The sequence below is a fragment of the Cupressus sempervirens genome, chromosome 4, assembly GCF_028749045.1.
Source record: "Cupressus sempervirens isolate cs-2001-9-10 chromosome 4, ASM2874904v1, whole genome shotgun sequence".
Classification (NCBI taxonomy): domain Eukaryota; kingdom Viridiplantae; phylum Streptophyta; class Pinopsida; order Cupressales; family Cupressaceae; genus Cupressus; species Cupressus sempervirens.
In genome coordinates this window covers 18185047-18207985 of record NC_143121.1, presented here as the reverse complement: position 1 = coordinate 18207985, position 22939 = coordinate 18185047, and the positions used below count along the sequence as shown (strand labels likewise).

Sequence of the window (22939 nt, the reverse complement as noted above, 5' to 3'; positions counted from 1 at the left end):
GGGAGACCTTGCTTTGTCATGATTTCTTATAGCTTTTTTTGATTATTTATTTTATCAGGTTTTTTCTTGTTTTTGCCCCTTTTGCTATCAGGTAGGACTCTCACATTTTCATGTTTTAGCTCTATTTCTACTTCTATTTTAAGAAACTATTTATTAGGAGGCTAAGAACTAGTGTTCCCTACCATTTCTATTTGTTGGTTTTGCCTGGTTGGTTTGGTACAAAAGTCTTAATAATTTTTTGGATGTGGGTTTGGTGTCTTAAACCATTATGTTGGTCATTTTATTGGGTTTTCATGGCTTTTGTGCCCAAAGGCCAAATGGATTTTAATTTAAAAGTTTTTAAGTTTTGAGGTTATTACCCTAATTTTTGTGTTGCCTAGTTTTCTCAAGTTTTCTTGGCATGATATTGGTCATGGACTTGGATGATTTGTAGGAGGTTAGTCAAACTATTGTTGCACTTTTATGTTGCACTGAGATGTTTGTCATATCCATTATCCTGAGCTTATTTTGATGGAGTGATATTTTTCTTATGTTTTCATACATTCCTTGTGATATGATCTCCATGATGGTGGTACACTACATATGAGCACATATGTGTGCATTTTTCAGGTGAATTATGATGCCCAATCTTCAAAGGTATTTCAGAGAGTTATTATCATTTGGGGTTGGGTTGGGAATATGCATGCCTATGGGCACTCATCATTGGATGAGCATGGGTAGGGTAGGGTAGCACCATGAAGGGCACTTCTATCTCATAGCCTAGTGACCATTTTCTAGTGGGTTGGCAGAGGTAGTTTTAAGTAAGTGATAACTAAATAAAACATTGGGTGGTAATAAAGCTTAAGATAATAAAATGTTTAGGGTAAGAGCCTTCCATTGGGGAGTTTAGCCTTACAATATAATCTTGGGCCTTATGATGCCAAGTGACTCTCCATGTTGTTAGTCCCTACATACAAACCCATTGAGTGTGTCATGAGGACCCATAATACTTGCATTGTATTATGTTCTTGGTTGTAGTCATCTTTATTGTCTAGCATGAGTGTTATCCATGGGAATTTTATTTATGTATGTTTATGGTTGGATTATTATCTCCATCAGCATGGTAGGAGTGGACCTATGGGTTTTCATGTGGTTGGGACGTGTAGCTACCTATATCACTATAGGGGACTAGTGTACAAAGATGGTCTATTGTTCTAGAATGACCATTGCTTGATGTTTTCACTTGATACTTTGGGTTTTGAAATATGCTTTCTTGTGATTTATGATTTCATTTGAGTGCTTGGATATCATGTTTAGATGATGTTAGTTTATTTGATGCATTCCTTATTATGATGTTTAGTAGCATATGATTAGATGATTTTACTTTCTTAGTTGGAGTATTTATTGCTTTTGGTTTATCATGTTACATTTCTTGTTTCTTATGATGTTATTACGCTATAGTAGTGATGTCCTCATAAGACATCTTTGGCTATCTATTTGGTAGTTTGGGATTTTATGCATGGGGGATCACTAGGACCTTTGAGGTCTTATGATGTTATTATTGTTGGGAGGAGCCCCAAACTTAATGTTTTTATTTCATCTTGTTGTGATTTTTCTTTCAATTCTTTTCCTTCATGGCTATGTTTAGATGGTTAGATTTAGTTTTAATCTTTTAGTTGTTATGATTAGAGTGTCTATGCCTCAATTTTGGATCTGGTACTCCTTGGTGTGGATAAATCATCTTTCCTAGTTTTTTTATTCCTTTTTTTTGTGTGTTTCTATGTTTCCTCTCATGAGATTGTACTTCCTCACATGATATTGTGGAAGCTTCACACAGGGCCATACATTTCCTTGCATGGCTCCCACCACTTCCTTGCATGAACCTCAACACTAGTGTAATATATTTTGGTTGCTCAACCCAACACTTCCTCATGTGAGATGGTATTTCCTTGTGTGGCTTAGTGTACTTTATTGTGCAAAGAGGTATTTTATCACACAATATTGTCAGTTGCAAATTTTTTCGCACAAAAAATAGGGGGCATCTAGATGTTATTTGTCAGAGAACACAATTTGGATTTTTTAGTACCCTTTATGAATGCTAGTGTTTCCTTGCTTCGATAGATTGTAGATTTTTTGTTCTGATGTCTTCTTTAGTTTTTGTTCTTTAGTTTGGTCATGTCAGTTCAGTAGTAGCCTTTAGAGATCCATTGGTGTTTGGATTGTTGGTAAAGTCTTCCATTGCTATCTTATTGATCCTCAGCTATTGATTTTCATGTACATCCATACTTGTTTTAAAAAGAAAAAGATTATTATCTTGGCTTATATTTATCCTTGTTCCAAAGATATCTAGGTGGGGAACTATAGGTACACTTGATTTTGGACTATGGTATGAAAAATTAAGTGATTTTACTTTATGTACATATAATGTTGTAGATTTGATGCAGGAGCATCTAGTGGTGTAAGGGAAATCCTATGTCAACCAAAAAAAATGCTTAGGAGTAGTTTCTATTTCTTGTCTTTGCATTTTTAGATACCCATTTGGGCAAAATAAAGGTTCCAACTCTCACAGTTCCACTATTAGTGTTTTGGGTTAGAGTTTTTAAGCACTTTGGAACTCGTGAAAATGCCTTAAAAAGGGGAATAGGAAATTGGGCCATAATTCGGGTGAGTTAGAAGGTGTAATTTGGAGGGATGATTATATTTTCAATTTAGAACACTCCAAAAAAAGAATCCAGCCAAAAGGCTCCACGGTTAGAAAGTTATTGCAATTTTTGGGTTCTCGAAGACCTCCTAAAAATGCTTCGAAGTTAGATTTGATGCACTAAATGACCTCATACAGGCTTGAAAAATTGGGAACAAGAAAAGCTCCTCCATAGGGCTATAAAGAACTCTGAGAGATTTCCAAAAATGCAAACGATTCATCAATCAAAGCTACGGTTCAAAAGTTATGCCTCTTAGAAGTTTGGTTACCATTTTTGGATTCTTCTAATTTTACGTCGACTTCCAATGCGACTTCTGGAGCCTTCTATTTTGGGGGTGGATACCAACTAGCACTTTCTAGAATTTATTTCTCATCCTTATCCCTTTGGAGTTTATTTAAGAATATTTTTGGTATTGTAAAAGGCAATTCGAAGAGCAATTTGAGAGAAGGTACTAGAAGGAGAATTTATCTCCAGTTTTATACTATTGTAAGCCCATAGGGCATGTTTTGATCTATTTTCTCTATACTAAGTGTACTAGCATTTTTTCACAGTTAATAAATTTTCCCTTTTCTATTGTGTCCATCTTGGTCTTGGGTTGTGTCCCCATCAAGATTAGGCAGGGAATATGGATGACAAAAAAGAGCACTAGTAGTGAAGTGTTTTTCCTTGGAGGAAGATTAGTTTCTTGGCTAAACAAAAAATGAGATTGCATTTCATAGAGTACAAAAAAAGCAAAGAATCTAGCAACAACAAACAATTCCAATCAGATCATGTGAAATAAGTAGATGTTGAAGGACATTGTGATACAATTTTTAGAACCTATTATCATACATTGTGATAATACAAGTACAATGAGTATGTCTAAGAATCAAGTGTTGCATTCTAAGACTAAGCACATATCTATAAAGAATCATGTTTTGAGAAAGAAAGTTGATGAGAAGGAGATCATATAAGAGTATGTACGTACAAATGAGAAGATTGAATATATCTTTACAAAGCCTTTTCCTAAAGATGCATTTGAGTATTTATAAATTATGCTTATGGTTATGCCCCTTCCTACTTCTAAATAGATGATATAAAGAGTGCATTAGTCCAGTGGTATAGAGCACTATTCTTTGTCTAGAGTGAATTTTTATTCTTCCTATATGGGGGAGCATTTGAGATATGAAGAGTAATCAAGGACTCTTCGTAGTTAATACTGAACAATGTCTTTAGATACATGAGCTCATTGAAGACTTGTAGCAGATGATTGACATAGTGAATCCTTTGTCATTGATTCAATAGGGGATAAGTATACATGAAAAACATCTCCTATGTGTGGGGAAGAAGTGTTATAATAGAGGAGAAATATTGTAACAATGGAAAAGATGCATGAACGAAAGTTATTGATGTTAATGGGAAGAAACATTGAGTTACATCAATAGGGAAGAAGTTGTGAAAAATTAATGTCCATCCATGAAAGCATGAGGAAAATCACAAGATATGGATTTTCGATTTTATTAATGAAGAGGATTTGAAAAGAAGATAATAATAATAGAGCCTAATTTGGTATTCTTGAACCATATATATTTTTCATCTATGTTTCAATCAATGCCACAAGGGGAGATTATTAGCATGAATGTTGATGGTGTTCCTTTGGGGAAGTATCCTAAGAAATGGAGAGACTATTTTTTATTAACCTATTACATTCGTGACTGTGATTGTCATTGATGAAAATATAGTATTCATTCTATAAAAATTGGTAGAGTAATAGATAAAAAATGAGGTCATACAAATTATGTAATGATTATTAGGTCAAGTGCAGTTAATGATGGTTATAAAAGATTTATAGAAGACAACAAGTAGACAATGTACCCGGTAAGTTGTTTCTAGTGATTGATTTGCATCTCTTAACTAAAATAAAATTGTGATTGATATAGTTAGACTATGATAGTAGATAGCTTGACAATGATGTCTTTAAGTGTGCAAGGTTAGAGGTCACACTTAGAAGAAGTTGTAAAGATTGTGCGCCAACAATGATTTGTGATTACAAAAGAATGTAATATTTTGTAATATATAATGAGGTCCTATTATGATTAATTGGGAAAGCCTCAAGGATGACTCAAGGAATCATTTTGAGGACATGGTCATAAAGGAAAGTTATTTTCATTTTTTTAATATATGCATTCAAATGTGATATGTGAATAATTTGGTAAATGAAAGTAAGTGGTCTAAGGGATTATTTGGATGTGAGATTGGTGATCTGATATTGAGATAATAAGAGAATAAGTTTGGTCAAGAGGATAGAGGAGTTGAAGTTATTCTATTTCTATTATTGTGCAACTAATAATATAGAGACTAGTTGGACAGTGAGTTTGGTGGTCTTTCCCCTAAAGCTATTTGGATAGTGGGTCCATCTTCCTTCTATGACTCCTAGTAGGGTTGGAATCTCCTAATAGGCATTCAAAGTCTCCTAATAGGGACTAATATGTATTGAATGTATTTCATTGGCTCCTAACAAAGTCCATCTTTGTACAAGGAACATTTATATTAGTACATCATTTTGTAGGTACCATCCTTGTCGGGGTTTTCCCACTGATTAAGGGTTTCCCTTGTTAACATATCTGGTGTTATTGTGTATGAGTATCTTGTTATGGTTCTTGATTATATTTTTTTTATGTTGTTGTACTTTAGTTTCTAACAATTGGTACCCTATGACCCCCTTTGACCCCCTATGAACCCTTTCAACCCATTCAATTACAACATGTCATCGAATGGGTTGAACCCTATGACCCCTTTCCACTAATTCAAAAAAATGAAATATGTCTCTAGGGATCATAGGACCCCTAGGGACATATGTTGTCATCGAATGGTATGAAAGGAGTCATATGACCCCTTTCAACCCATTTGATGAAAACATATGTTCCTAGGGGCCAATATAATGTCATCTTCCCAAGAAAAATCTTTCAAAAATATAATAATTAAACATAAACTAAATAATAACTATTAAATATTACCAAATAATTTTTACAATATATAATAAATATATTAAATAATTAATATTCAATATTAAGTATATAAAATAATTACTATATAATCAAATATATACTATGATGTACTCTAATACTATATATATATATATATATATATATATATATATATATATATATATATATAGCACCCTATATTCATGTAACTAACACCTTATATTCATATGTATCAAAGAAAAAAAAAATATTTGGACTTTAAATTGTTGGGTACCCGATATTTAAGGTATTTGAAATATTGGGTATCCAATTAGGCCTGGTAATTACGAAGCCTAGTTGATGAACTCAACAAATGTGATTTTTCCCCATTTAGATGACTTTTAGACTTTGAGGCATGTGATGATATTTAATCTAAAAAAATTCACTAAAACAAAAAGGGTTTCTTGAGGATGTTCACAACTTTCTAGCAATATAATGTCTATCAAAATATGAGTTTGATAAGTAATTATTACTTATTTTAAATGGAGACACATATAAAGTATTGATTTATATACCAATTAAAAAATATATATATAACTTTCAAACCTTCAAAAAATAACTGAATCGAACATATGTCAAATTCTATGCTTTGCCTACTACAATGAAAATAAGTCTGGTAATTTTTTGAATAGGTTAAGGTAGTCATACACGCATATATTTTATTCTAAAAATATTGTAGTGGATAATTCATAATTAATTATTTTCTTGGAATTAAAATATCTAAAAATGTATGTTAGATCTGAGCACGAGTCTACTCCTTATATGTAAAATATTATTTGGTTGTGATTAAAGTGGTTAGACATACACCTACTTGTTTCCATCTTGAAATTTATATACTACTACATTAAAATCCAATTTTTTGACTAACCAAATTTTTTTATTTTTTTTTCAAATAAGCCCTAGTAGTTTAAAAACTATATTTAATTTCCTACATATTCTATTCTTACTAATTTTTAATATAAACTTCATAACTAGTTCAAAATTGCATATCAAGTTAACATAACCCTACTTTGTTCATTTTACATTGCTACATAAGATCATAGTTTGGTATACCATGATTTTGCACATACCCATGGGAGGTATTATAATAATTGTAAGTTATTGCGAGTTTATTACTAAAATATAGGATTGGTTGCATCATTCCTTGGGTTACATAATAACTCATTCTACAATATAATATCCATTAGTACAAGAAAATAATGGTACTATTCTAGACCCCTAGCCATAATCCCCCTCTTAATAATATAACTTTGGTCACTCTCTTGATTTGCATTTTGCCATAAGCTTATATTTTTCAAGTGAGATTTCATTCCACATACTTTTGTGAAACTTTATGTAATATTTTATGATATGTTAATATTGAAATTTGACACTATTTGTCATTAAATTTTAATATAATATTTATTTCATACTTCATGCATTTTGATATATGATAAAATTAAAAATGATAGTTCTCCTAATTATATTTTTAATCATATTTATTTAAATATTCTATAAAATTATTTTTTAAAATAACATATACTTTTGAATTTTTTTCAAATATTATTTAAATTTATTATTGATTTATATTTCACTTATATATAATTATGATTGAAATGATATTAGGGACAACTATAGACTATCTCTTATATTAAAGAATTTATATTAATTGAGTGAATACAGTATATATAGTTTTAAAATTAACAATAAAACATTTAAACACAATACTTTGATATGCTACAAAAATAAAATATATGACACTTTTATTGTATATTAAATTAAATTGAATATTGTCCCAAAAATATTTTTTATGATAGATCATTGAAAGTGAATCAAAACATCAATACAAACCTCACAAAGCTACATATGTACATTAAAAGAATACTAAAGATTAAAAAACAATAGAAATCTTAAACTGTCAAAATTGTTACTATCTTATAGTGAACATATATCTATATATATAAGGATAATAATTTTAGTCAACATAAATGATGGAGTACTTAATATCAGTTGAAACATTGGTACAAAATTTAGTATAGAAACACTCATATTTTAGTTGCTAGAATGTCTATTGTCATTTTTAGAAGCATAATAAGTGCACCTACATGGAGGAGCATACGAATTCTAATAAAAGTAGGTAGACATGTCAACTCGATAATTTTCCATAGATAATGCCAAATAATTGCATTGATAGAACCTAAAATTCCACCCACCATAGCTTGAGCATATGTATGCACTCCTTCAAAGATTCGTGTCCATGCCTAAAGTCACACCATCAAAATATATTAGTATATATTTTACACTTAAATTTTTTATTTTTAATCTATTTTATAAATATATTATTATGTTAGTCTATTTGTAAATGTCATAATATTTTAATTATTTTACAAAATTAAATATTTGTTTAAGTAGTCAGCTATAAAAGTTTCTTTGTAATAACAAAAAATATATAATTTAACGATTTGTTATAACTATTGTGTCTAAACTTTATTTAGCTACTAGAATATTTTATAATTGATATTATTAATTAAATTCTAATAAATTATTAATTATTTTAATATTCATTAATAGATATAATTAAACTCATCATTGCAGAATACGACACCATTGGTATCTTCTCTTGGAAAGCTAAAGCCTAGCTCAAAGGTATTTGTTCCTGACCTTGGAATTGATGTTTCCATGTTACCAGATTGTGAAGAATGTGAAAGGATTCAGCAAGCTAGTGGTTACCACTCAACTTCTTGTAAGCTAAGGGAATTGTTGAGTGGCTCTAAGAAGGAACTTCATATTGGTAGAAATGAGACAACCTAGTTCATGGTGTCTATCAAGCATTTTGGGTTGGTTGTAAATCTTTTTTTGTAAGAATGATCACTAATGATCTCAAATTTGTAAGTTTGGTTGCTTTAATAATGGGGGTAGACTCAATCTTCTTTCATTGATCTCTATATGTTGGGTAGGCTATTAGATTTCTGTTGGGACAAAGCTTTCTCCCAAAATTTTGCAATCTTTTTTGGAAATTAATATAATACTTATTTGTTACCGATAAAATAGAAAATGTAAAATTCCCCTTATACAAGTGATTTGTATTTAGAATGATTGATGTGAACCACACAATTATAAATAAAAGTGGAGATACTACAAATTCCATCTAAAATATAACATTAAATATAATAAATATACATTGTCTAAGTAGTTGGTGAGGAAGGATTTTTTTGAATTCCAAAGAGTAGTTAATATATACATATTTATTATGTGATAATTCATTCTCTATCAAATCAAGAGCCATGGGTATCTATATCAATGTTCCTGAAGACAGAATTCTACTAGAAGGTGTCATTGGAATAGTAATAATTGTACATGGTATACTATTCCAATGATCTAAACAAATCTCAACATGAGTAACCTTAAGTGTAATTCTATTTTCTTGCAACTAAATCTGCAATAGAAATCAAAAGGAATCACAGAATAGAGAATATATATCATTGAAAATAACAAAAGAATGAAGAAGAGATTTTTATCTAACGAAATGCTAAAACAAATTCCAACCTAGAAGTATGTCAAATATAAATGAACTTAGTAGAAGTTCCATGTCAATCTCCCAAAAAATCTAATGTCATGAAAAAGGTTCAACCTAAAATTCCTGAAGAGATCATAGAGTATAATTTCAAGTAACCTAATCTTTGGCAAAAAAAAACTAGAAAATATACATAAGATATTTATATTTTCCATGAAATGAAAAATAGGACCGAGAACACCCAATTACCTTAACCTAATACCAATAAGGAGACCTTGGTTAAAAATACACCAAATAAGTTGGGAAATGTTTTACTAGAGAATAAAAATGTTCGAATAAAATAGTCTAAAACTTGGGTTGTCAACTACCTAAAGAAGACAATATTTATCTTTGATTAAGCTTTGAAACCACGTACAACTACAAAGGAAGTATAGAATATTCCTTCATAGTTTTAAATTGTAAAAATCCAAGCCTAAAATTTTCCTTAATGGTTTAGAATTTTGTTAAACTTGGTGAAACTCTACCTCTCCCCCTCCTCCTCCCCCGCTCCCTTTCCCTCTTGCTCTCCCTCCCACACCTTCCCCTCTCCCTTTCCCTCCCCTTCTCCCTCTCCCTCATAGTGACGTAGTATAAGGAAGGAGAATTGAAAAAGGAGATATCCTAACCCCCAGAAAATAACCACACAATGAAATATAATAAAAACACAAGACCTAATACTAATTTATAGCTCTTTATTCTTAAAATTATTGATTACATGCAATGTGTCAGGCTATAAGGCCTTCCTAGTTATGGCCAAACCCAAATAAATTAAAATAGTTCTTCAAGATCCCTAAAGATATAACTCAATTCTTAGCTATCCTAGATCTATAACACAACAACAATCTAGGAGAAACCTCCAAGGTCTCAACTTGTGCTTGGAGGCCACCACACAATCTCCTTATTTCTAAAGCCCGACCACTAGCTCTTCTCTCAATTTTCTATCTCAACTACTCTTCTATTGATGATATATAATTATCCAAAGAGCATTAAAAAATAATCCTCCAATGATCCATACTTATCCTATCATGATTTCTACTTCAACACAAGCTCCTTATATAGCCAACTAAGCCACAAGTTGGCTAGTTAGGCAATTAATTACAATATAGGTCCACATTGGAAGAGTAAACCGTAACTATAAAAAATATGAACAAAAATAAATTCCAAGTTAAATTTAGGTCCACACATGACCCAATAACATATTCCTCTCTTAACAAGGTCCTATTTCATCATATGAAATCATGAAAGATGAAAACTCCACATGTTTCATGTGGAAATTGGCTAAAATTTGATATCCAAGAAACATAGTGATATCTCCTCACTCCAACTGAATCAATACTAGTGCTCTTAATTAAATGCATTAATTTGGATCCTTTACAGACCCTTAATATTGAAAAGTCTTATTCACTAAGGATAAGTGTGCATCCATCCCAAAAGTCATGCAAAGAAACCCGTCACAAAAACTAACATAAATCGATACTTTAGGAGAATTTCTATATATCCAAACTCAAAATGAATTAAGACTTTCACAATTGATAAAAGGTAATATGTTAGGCCATGTTCAAACCTTGAGACTAGAAGAGCTTGAATCAATGCATAAAATTAGTTACATCACCTGCAACAGGCATGCAAAATACATAAAATACAACTCTAGTAGCAAGGTAAAATGACTCTAACCTCAACGTAATAACTCCAATATCTAAAAAACATGAGGAAAGGTCCCCCAATGTGTCTCCAAAATATCCCTAACTAAACAATTCATAACTCTACAAAAACCCAAGCTCGATGCTCCTACACTAGACTCCCAAGGTAAATAGAAAAGTATGTCCCATAATTTGATGTCCAAAGAAAGATCTGCACCCAACTTCATCTTTACCAAAGGCTCACACTCCATAAAAGTCAATATAAAAAATCTGAAAATAAACCATTTATGCTTCATCCAATAAAAAATAAAAATAAAATAGATCCTAACAACCCAATCAACATGCTCACTCCCAAGAACAAACTGAACATAATGTTTCACCAAGAATCTTTGTAATTGATCACAACTAGTGACAACAATATCCTAAAACATGTACTCCATGTTAGCAACATCATATAACTCCAAAACCATGTTAGAAACATGTAATTTCAAACCCCCAATAAGAAAAACATTTATATCCTTAGCCATGTCAACCAGAGGAAAATTAGGAACATAAATATCCACAACATCATGTAGATATAAAACCAAATTGAAAACTAGTAAATCCATACTAGAAACATCAAAATCCACATCAATAGAAACATCTATACCCTTAATCATCTCCCAAAAAAAAACATATGAACTTAGATCCATATCAATATCCATATGAAAATCCTTATAATAAACAATTTCATTGCTCACAACAAGATGCTTTGCAACATGTAATTCATCATAAACAACAAGCTAATTATCGATGACCAAGTTCTCTACAATTTCCATGTTGGACTCAACCAACTCGTCATGAAAATAAATCTCCATGCTAGCATAAACAAGGTTAGGAATATCCTCTGCAAAATCCTTGAGTTTCTCTTTAGGTTTTACATTAGACTCCACAAATTGATCAATACAACCAACTTCTTCCACCTTGACCTTGTTATGCCATCTCTGTCAAACAAGTCTTCTAATTGGCCAGACAACTCTTTTCCAGATTGGTAGACTCTAGCTCAAGTAGCATACAAATTCCTTCTTTTGTTTCTCAACTCTTTTTGAAAAATTAGCATCCACTTGAGCTATTGTCTTGTGAATCATTCTTCCCACTATATTACAGATATCTGCAAATATTTTAGTGTCCAATATTCTTAGAACAATATCCTATGTGTTTGAATACTTTAAAATAACTAGGGGGTGAATTAGTTATCCAAGGTCTACATTCTTAAATAAAATTTTTCATAGCTTATTGAACCCATGAAACATTTCTCCTCATGCATGCATCCATAAGATTACACAATCACTTAAAACTTGTAGGTTACTATTAAATCAACTTGCAAAAATCTAAAAATGAAACATAATAGATTCATCAACATAATTGACAAAATGATTTATGTGGAAACCCAATTTGGGAAAAACCACTAGTAACATGTTACTCTTTTCACTCTTCTAAAGTGATGCCTTGTGAAAGGCCAACCCCATTAAAGATTACAATATCAATGTTAAATTTGACCTTGTTAATGGATTTCAATCACCCTATTATAAGTGAGCCTTGTTAAAGGACTTTAGACCATTCACTTGGAATGTCACCTAGTTAAAGGATTTATAATTGATTGTTAGGTCAATCTTAATCCAAAGTATTTACCCTAGACTGATACAATTGTTGGAGAGTAACAGTAAGCCTTTGATCTGATACAACTTGCAACTTCATTTGTACATTATAAATCACTATTTAGTCCTCCATTTTTCTTGGCCTCTATACATTGTAGCTCTAATATCTTGTTCACAAGTAGACAATTCATATCCTTAAGTCTTCATGCTTAACATGTCATTTCAAACTCTTCTCTTGGGTCACTTGATGAAGCAAAACTCATGACTCCTTGTCTTCCTTAGGTTCTTGCACATGACAACTTTTCTTCATGACCAACCAGTCCCATAATTAGGAAATTAAGATATTTTCCACTCATTCTCCATCGTCCAATTTAGGGTTAGGATTGATTAAGTAGGATAAATGTGTTTATCCCACATTCCATATCTCTTCTAGTTCTAAAATTCTTCTAGAATCCATTTTGAATTTTCCTAAAAATGGTTCACCTTGAATTATGTACCACCAACTCATCAACCTTATCTTCCACCTGGCTCATATAATCTAAGAAAACAAACTTGTTAGCTCAGATCCATTGAATTCATGATCTTTTAAATAATGCAATAGCTCAGCATTATCTAACTTCTGATGCTCAACATCCACTATGAAAGTACTTGGCATGAATTAAAGTTTATTGTTGCTCAACATCAGCTAAAATTTACCTGGCATCCATTTTTCTACTTGATATTCACTAGAATGAGCTTTACTCAGCTCCAAATAATTTTTTTCTTGGCTTGCAATAACTTTTATCTACACATACTATCCACTCAATCAAGCTTGGAAAAGAATCTTTATGTAACTTGTTCTTCTAAATTTTTTTAGTGTAACCAACCTTTGTAATCTTAAGTAGATTATCAATACATCATCTCATCACTATCTTAACTAATTCTTGTACTTCATTACATAATGATAACTCAACCCCTTCTCTAGGTGCTATTGTTACATTTTTTGATCAAATCCTCTTCATCAATCAAATAAGTCATAGTACTTGAATCTTATAAGCAGTTGTCTCACTAGAATATCCCATGTTTCACATTAGTGACAAAATAATGATTTAACCATATTTCTCATACGTGTATGTTCTCAACAATCTCCCTCTTTCAAAAATCTCCTTCTTTTATTAGCTTCTTCAATATATTCTTAACAATATCCCTCTTTGTCAATGATGGCAAACCAAACTAATCAAGTAAATCAACCAGATGGTAAAAACCTTGTTCAATTAAACTGACTAGGGTAAAATAGTAAGACAATACCAAAAAGAAAATAATTCCTTGTATTGAAATCTCTCCCTTTATCAACAAATTCCATCTTCTGAATAGGTTACAAAACTCTTTCTTAAAACTCCCTCTGAGTTTCTTCTTATATCTCCCACTTACTAGGTAAATTAAGATTTTTCCCTATTTCTTATATTCTTCTCTATCTCCCTCATCTTACTTGTGTTCTCCTCTAATAAAAAATATCATCAATTAGCTCCTTCTAAGATCAGTAACAGTCTCTCTGTCAGTAATTATACATACTAGCTTGATCATCAAAATAGCACCCTGTTTGATAACAATGCCAAAGACTTGTCATCTTAACATTGCAAATATAAACTTGTTTAGTTTCTTCAATTTCTCCCTCTATCACCTTGCTTGTGACTAATTTGAAGTTTCAGCTCCTTGATTATTTTGCGTAGCTCCTAAAGTAAGATCTGCTGCATTAATTTGTAACATATAAAAATTAGATTTTTTTATGTAGGACACTCCTCTTGTTACTTAGATAGCCTTTGGTAGGGGGGTATTACCCCTAATTTACCTCTTAGATAGTCATGAACATCCTTAGGTAATGCTTTTGTGAAGATATCAACAATTTTCTCTTTTGTGTTAACATATTCCATCTTCACCTGTTTATCTTGAACTAACTCTCTTAAGTAATGATACTTGATCGCAATGTGCTTAGTCTTTGTGTGCATTACTGGATTCTTTGATATATTGATAACACTTATTTTATCACAATAAAGTATCACTAGTTCTATGATATCTTCCTTCATTCCTTTGAGAAGCTATTTCATCCATACAATGTTTGTACAATTTACAATAGCAACAACATATTCAGCTTCAGTAGTAGATTGTGATGTGTAATTTTGTTTCTTGCTAGTCCATGTAACCAACCTCTTTCTTGCCTAAGAAAAATGCTCCTTTACTGGTGCTCTTTCTGTCATCAATGTTTTCAGCACAATCAACATCAATGTAGGATCTTAATTCAAATTTCACATTTTTCTTGTAGTATAGACCAAACTCTTTCATTCCTTTTAGATATCTCATTACTCTCTTTACATCTATTAAATGATTTTCCTTGGGATTAATAGATAATCTTGCAACTATCGCTATAGATAATGCAATGTTAGGTTTGCTATGTAAAATATATTATAATTTACCAATCATAAACATGTATAATTTTTAATTCACCTTAGCTGAATCATCATTCTTTGACAACTTGTTTCCTATCACCATAGGTGTACTTACTAGTTTGGAATCCTCCAATCCAAAAAATTTCAATATTTTCTTGACATAATTTGATTGAGTGATATAAAACCACACACACACACACACACACACACACACACACACACACACACACACACACACACTCACACACACACATATACATATCTATACATACATATGTACATACATACATGCCTACATACATACATACATACATATACACATATATATACCATATTTCATTTGATATACTTTCAAACCCAAAAGACTTTGATCTCTCCAAATATAGACATCTAAATTCTTTCTTTATTTGATTTCTAAAATCCTTACACAAAACATCTTGACCTCCAAATATGATATCATCAACAAAAAATTTAGATAATAAAATAGCTTTTCCTTTATACATCTTCATGTAAAATTGTTGTTATCATCAATCCTTTCAAATCCAATCTTCACAAGATAGTTATGAAGTCTCTCATACCATGCTTTTTTTGGTTGTTTCAAACCATATAGAGCTTTTTGTAGTTTAATTTCCATGTTCTTATTATTAATATCAAAAAAACCTTCTGGACATTATATGTAAAATTCTTCTTCTAATATGCCATTAAAAAATGTAGATTTAACATCCATTTGATAAACTTTGAAACCTTTATATGCAGAATAAGCAAGTAGAGTTCTTACTCCTTCCAATCTAGCAATAGGGGCAAAGGTCTCTCCATAGTCAGTTCCTTCTTCTTGTGCATATCCCTTGAAAACTAATATTTCTTTGTTCCTTATAACTTCACCATTTTCATCTAGCTTTTTTTTGAATACCCACTTGGTGCCAATCACATTTTTGTCTTCTGGTTTAGGAACTAGACTCGATGTTTTTTTTTTTCTTTTTTTCTCTCTCTTTGTTTAATATCTTCTTCCATGGCTTTACTCTAATCAAAATATTCTCATGCATCTCTTACTGATTTGGGTTCCTTCATGCTCAACAATCATGTATCATTTCTTAATCTATTTCTTGTCATTGGTCTACCATCTTTGTCTTCAATGATTTGTGTAGTAGGATGATGTCTTCTGACATATTTGGACAATCTTGGCTTAGCTCTAGTTTCTTCATTTTTTCTTCCAAATTTAAAATCACTATGTAGTTTTATATTAGGTAGTTCGAATTCTCCTTCATGTACACCAATCTCAAAATTATAATGTGCTCATACTTCATTCTATAACTTGGCATCTGAATGTAGCTCTTGAATAAAACTCAGTATTCATAGGATATGAGTTGACAGTCATTGAAACTTCTTACTAGTTTGTTGCTTGATTTGCAACATCATCTTCAGAAGATGTACCTTCATAAATTATACAAATGATTTTTATTCTTCTAGTTCTTTCATAGGTTTAGCTTCATACACTTATGTATATTCATCAAAATTTACATTTTCACTTTTCACAACTTTTTAGTGTTAGTATTCAATCAATTATAAGCTTTACTTCTTGTGGAATATCCTATAAATATACCTTCCTCACTTTTTTGCATCAATTTTACCATTCTCAAAATCTTTGAGAATGTAACACTTACTTCTAAATACCTTAAAATATTTCACATTGGGTGAGTATCCATACCATAGTTCAAAGGGTGTTTAATGAGTACCTTTATTGATATGCACAAGGTTCAAGGTATAAACAATTGTACTTACAACTTCTCTCTAGTATTTCAAAGTAATATTCTTCTCCATCATGAGTGTTCTAGCATAGTCCATTATAGACCTATTCCTCCTTTTAGCAATTCCATCTTGTGGAGGTGTTCTAGAAGTATATATCTATTTTTTGATTCCTCTATCATTATACAACATCTCAAAATCATTTGTTGTGAATTCTCCTCCTCTGTCAGATCTCAAACACTTTAGACTTTTACTTGTTTCCTTCTCAACTATTGCTAAGTACCAAATAAACATTTGAAAAGTATCAAATTTTTGTTTTAGAAACATAACTATCATCATTCTAGACTAATCATCAACAAGTAGCATAATGTACTTATCTCCTTAGTAGCTTTGCACATGAATTGGTCAACACAAGTTAGTATGAATAGTATTTAGTATTTCTTTAGAGGTATAAGTTTTACTCTTAAAGCTAGACTTTGTCATTTTTCCTAACTAAAATTGTTTGCACATTACATTATTAGAAATCATCAACTTAGGCAAACCCCTAACCTTCTTCATGTTACTGATACTAACCAAGTTATCAAAATTAACATGACATAATCTCTTGTGCTAGAGCTACACATTATCAAATTTTACAACAAGACAATTAGCATCATGTATATCAAGATAGAATAGATTACTTCTAGTTTGATCAACCTTTCCAATCAATTTTCCATCAGTGTCATATATATTAGCAATATTGTTTTCAAACTCAATGTTACACCCCAATTTATTTAGTTGTGACACACTCAACAAATTATAGTTAAATCCTTCAACATAGTAAGCATTGTCATATAAAATCTTATCTGTGAGTTTGATAGAACCTTTTCCTTTTATCAAACATGGTGCATCATTACCAAATCTTACACTATTTCTATCATCATAATTTAGGGTAATAAACTTACTTTTGTCTCTAGTCATGTGATGTGAACAACTACTATCAATGATCCATCTATCATTCATGTTTACACAAGTCACAAGTGCAGTTGCCTTATCTTCATCAAATTCATCCTTCATTGCAACATACACCACTTCATCATCACGTTCATTAGAATCATCCCTTTTTCCCTCTTCAGATACATAGAAAGATTTCTTGCCTTTGTATTTGTAATCCTTTCTATCTTTATCTCTTCTACTGTTGTATTTTTCACCACCTCTATAGTTCTTATTCTCTAGACATCTAGTAGCAATATGACCAACCTCATTGCAATTGAAAAAAATAATAGTTAACTTATATTTGAACTTTCCTTTACCTTTGTGGAATCTTCTTGCTAGTAGTACTTCAAGCTATTTAAAATCCTCCTCATCTGATTAGTGTCACTAGACACATAATTCTTCTTTTTCTTCCTCTTCTTCTCATCACATTCCTTCAAGGACACCATAGCTTTGAAAGAAAATTAAATACTCTCAGGTTTATAATTATCAAATTTAGATAGCTCAAAGGAAGTAAGCCTACCTACTAGACCTTGAAGTGATAAATCATTCCTTTTTATACATCTTAGTTCTTGAATTGCAGAAATTGTAATAGCATATATAGGCAGTAATGTCCTCTAGACTTTTCTTAGTATAGTATCATCATCTAATTTACCAATAGCTCCTTTTATTTCATTAACAACTTCTATTATCATAGCAACATATTGAGAAATATTCTCACATTTTTCCATTCTCATATCATAAAACTTACCTCTAAGACCCTCAACATTGGCCCTTAGAAAATTTGCATCTCGCCCATAGATAGTAAGGTGTCCCACATTTTATTTGCACTGTCAAGACCCTTGATATCATCAAATTCAATATAGCTTAGTGCAAAGGCAATCTCAAGCATTTATTGGTTGTGTTATTTTTTCTTTTCCATATCCTTAGTGGCTCCAGAAAGATTAACATGCTTAGTGGTGATGGAAGATTGTGCATGATCTCCAAGTCCTCTAAGGTGTAGCTTCATCAAAATTTATCATGTAATAAAGTTATCTCTATTAAGCTTGGGTACTTCTCTTTTAAAAATCTTGATTTTTGTGCTTCTAGTACCTTCAAACTAGTCCTCTTAAGTGGATGGATCTAATACCAATTGTTAGAATACTTTAAAATAAATGAGAGGGGGGTTGAATTAGTTATCCAAGGTCTATATGCATAAATAAAACATTTCACAGCTTAGTAAACCCATAAAAAAATTATACTCATGCATGCATCGATAAGATTATGTAATCACTTAAAACTTGTAGGTTATCGTTAAATCAACTTGTAGAAATGTAAACATGAGATGTTATAGATTAATCAACAAACTTGACACAGCGATTTACATGGAAACCCAATTTGGGAAAAACCACCAGTAACATGCTACTATTTTTACTCTTCTAAAATGATGTCCTATGAAAGGCCAACCCTATTAAAGGTTAAAATACACACTATTAAATGTGACCTTGTTAAAGGATTTCAATCACCCTATTAGAAGTGAGCCTTGTTAGAGGACTTTAGACCATTCACTTGGAATTTCACTGGGTTAATTTTTTTTTATAAATAACTATTAGGTCAACCTTAATCCAAAGGATTTGTGCTAGACTAATATAATTATTAGAGAGTAATAGCAAGGCTTTTATTCGATACAACTTATAACTTCATTTTTAGATTATAGATTACTATTCAGTCCTCCATTCTACTTGGCCTTCATACATTGTAGCTCTGATAGCTTGTTCACCCTTCGAGCATTCATATCCTTAAGTCTTCTTTGATAACATGCCATTGTAGACTCTTCTCTTGGGTCACTTGATAAAAAAAAAACCCTTGACTCCTTGTCTTCCTTAGGTTCTTGTACATGACAACTTTGTTTCATGACTAGCCATTCCTATACATAGGAAATTAAGATCTTTTTCCACTCATTCTCCATCATCCAATTTAGGGTTAGGATGGATTGGGTAGGATACAAAGTATCTATTCCACATTCCATATCTCTTCTATAAACTTCTTCTAGAATCCACTTTGAATTCACCTAAAAATGGTTCAGCTTGAATTTTGTGCCACCATCTCATCAACCCTATCTTCCACCTGGCTCACACAATCTAGGAAAAAAAACTTGTCAGCTCAGATCCATCAAATTTACAATATTTTAAATAATGTAGCAGCTTGAAATTATCTAACTTTGGATGCTCAACACATACTACATTGCTTGACATCCACTCTAAAATTACTCGACATGAAATAAAGTTTACTAGTGCTCGACATCAACTAAACTTTACTCGGCATCGACTATTCTACTTGGCATACACTAGAATGAACTTTTACTTGGCTTTGACTAATTTTCTCCTTGGTTTGAACAAACTTTTCTTGGCACCTACTATCCACTCGATCAAGCTTGGAAAACAATCTTTGTGTAACTTGTTCTTCTAAACATCCTTAGTATAACCAACCTTTGTAATCTTAAGTAGATTATCAATACATCATGTCATCACTATCTTAACTAATTCTTGTACTTTATTACATAATCATAACTCAACCTTTCCTCTAGGTGCTATTGTTACATCTTTTGATCAAAGCCTCTTTATCAATCAAATAAGTGATAGTACTTGAATCCTATTAGTAGTTATCTCACCAAAAAATAGTAAGTTTGACATCAATGACAAAACAATGATTGAAGCATATTTTTCATATGTGTATGTTCTCAACAATCTCCCTCTTTCAAAAATAACCGTCTTTGATTAGCATCTTCAATCTATTCTAAGTATCAAGATCTTCACAAATCCTCAGTAACAAATCATTCCCACACTCCTTATGAAAACCTTGAATTGTTTACATGTTAGGTCACAACCTGCCACCTCACATGAATAATTAGGAACCAAGTCACAAGTTTAGGAATAGGGATCTTCAATCCATAAAATCTCTACGATCATGCCTCAATAAGATCAACCTTCCATTTGCAAGTCCGTTGCAATTACAAGTTACAACTATGATCTTCCACCTCACAACCTAGGACTCAAAAATAATAATCCACCCCAAGATCAATATCTTCTCGGATCAACTTCTCTCAATACAAGGTACTAGTTTAAACTACTTTAGATTCGATGATCTATCTACACACTTAGGAAAAACCTTTAGTTTGATATAAATTGATGTTGTACAAGGTAGGAGAATCCCCAAAGGAGATGTCCTTACCCCTAGAAAATAACTACACAATGAAACATAAACAAAAATACAATATATGATACCAATTCATAGCTCTTTATTCACAAAATAATTGATTACATGTAATGTGTCAGGTTGTAAGGCCTTCTTGGTTATGACCAAATCCAAAGAAATTGTTGGCCTATATCTTTGTATGTGCCTTATGAGTGCCCCATGAAAAAGAAACCAAAGCTCTTTGTGTTGATTTGGTAGTCTTAAATTAAAACCCCAGTTCAATTTCCTAAAAGATAGGTTAGAATCCTTATTTTGTGCCCTAATTTTCAAAAAGGGTTAATGTTTTCAAAGTTGGCATGGGAAGTATATTATTTATAAGTTTTTATTTTTTCACAAAAGATAACTTTGTTTTTTTGGTTTTCCATAATTTTAAACACTTTATTTTATAAGAAATCATTGGCTAGGGTTGTATTTCTTGTATTTGAAAGGATGGTCTTTGTCAATCCTTGATCTTGGCAAGATCCATGAAGAATGCTTGCGTGCATTATGAACATGCAAGAGACTTAAGTAAAGTGGCGAAGTTCCTTTGTGCCATGTAGTCCTTGATAATCTTGGAACCTCAATGCATCGAAAACTCTATAGATTGTAATATTTGTCAGACCCTTTTGTAGAGTTGTCAGTACCCATCAACACATGGTCAATTTTCCTACAATATTATTGGTTGGTTCTTTAATGTATATTTTACTCTGTAATCAATTGTGATACAATGTCGATCTTGGTAAGATCAATAGAAAGTGTTTCCTCACATTATGAAGATGCATGATAGTTACACAAAGTAGGGAAGTGCTAATGAGATACGTATCACATAGTGATGTCATGGACCCACTTTCTTAGAATGTAGTATTGGCATTTTCTTATGGCAATTATTAGATGAGCTAGAGCATAAAACAAGTATTTCATTGGTCGACTGGATCCTAATGGGAAAATATTTTGATTCACCATCAATCTTGGTAGGATCGACAAACAATGCTTCCCCACATTATGAACATGTGTAACCTTTAAATAATGTGGGAAAGTGCCAATGCACCATGTGGCATAGTGGAACCAAATGTGACCAAGGTGGGTCCTAGACATATGCTTCGTTAGATATGAATCTCAAATACTTTTGGAAATGGTGGCATCCAGTTGGAGATGTGTATGCACCTAAAATTTTAAAGAACACTGAAGGTCACTATGTCCCAACTAAAAAATCTTTGTGCCTCATCGATAGTGACATAGGGCTTAGCCTAAAAATGTGCATATATTAGGACCCAAACCACATGATTTTGTAGATAGGATTTGAATATCAAATTACATGCTAGTTGGACTAGATGTTCCCAGTCAATAGTAACGTGGCCTCACACCTAAGTTAGAAGTCATATGAAAGATTTTGATTGTTGGATCAAGATCACATTGACAATCATCCTTTTGTTTCTATGAAAAGATGTGCATTATTTACCCAACATGACATGGAGACTATGGGACCCACCATAGTTTATATAACTCAGATGCTTTCTCCTTGCCTTTAGATCAAGTCCAAATCTATGGTTGTCACTTCATCACTATGGAGAATTTCTTGACTATTAAGGATATTCACATAGAGAACAAGGAGAATGATGGAGGGACCCACCACTCTAATATTAAAAAATTCACCAAAATGTTTGTCATCAGATTGAGATGAAATCAATGGTTGTTGCTTCAGTGCTATGGTAACATGCTCACTCTTTATGTATAGTGAGGTAGTGACTCAATGACACATGTGCTCAAAGATAAGTGGGTCCAGTTTGAAATGCCAGTACTAAAGAAAAGGTACAAATGAAGAATTTTTATTGGTTTGACTACCAACATGTTAAGTGGAAGATGATTCATCCCTAGTTTCACTCCTAGATTGTAGGATTTTTTGAAATCAACAATGCAAATTTGAAAAGGGAAGGTAATGACACTTTGTTTCACTTGTAATTCATTAATGATGAATGAAAGATTTGTGAGATATTGTAGGATCATAGAGAAAGCAAGAAAATCAAGTGACACAATCTTTGATAAGTGGATGGTAGATATTGCTTTTGATGAATAGTTGGAACAAGCTAAAATAG

General features: G+C 31.7%; 1 protein-coding gene across 1 annotated transcript in view; it reads right to left on the bottom strand.

Annotated features, from left to right (window-relative positions):
* Positions 1-7600: 7600 nt before the first annotated feature.
* Positions 7601-22939, bottom strand: part of LOC149559702 (lipid phosphate phosphatase epsilon 2, chloroplastic-like) — a 140394-nt gene continuing 125055 nt past the window's right edge. Inside the window, exon 4 of the mRNA XM_089823492.1 lies at positions 7601-7926. Within this exon, the coding sequence (XP_089679618.1) occupies positions 7711-7926 (216 nt within the window). The 3' untranslated portion in view covers positions 7601-7710. The remainder of the gene's footprint in view (positions 7927-22939) is intronic.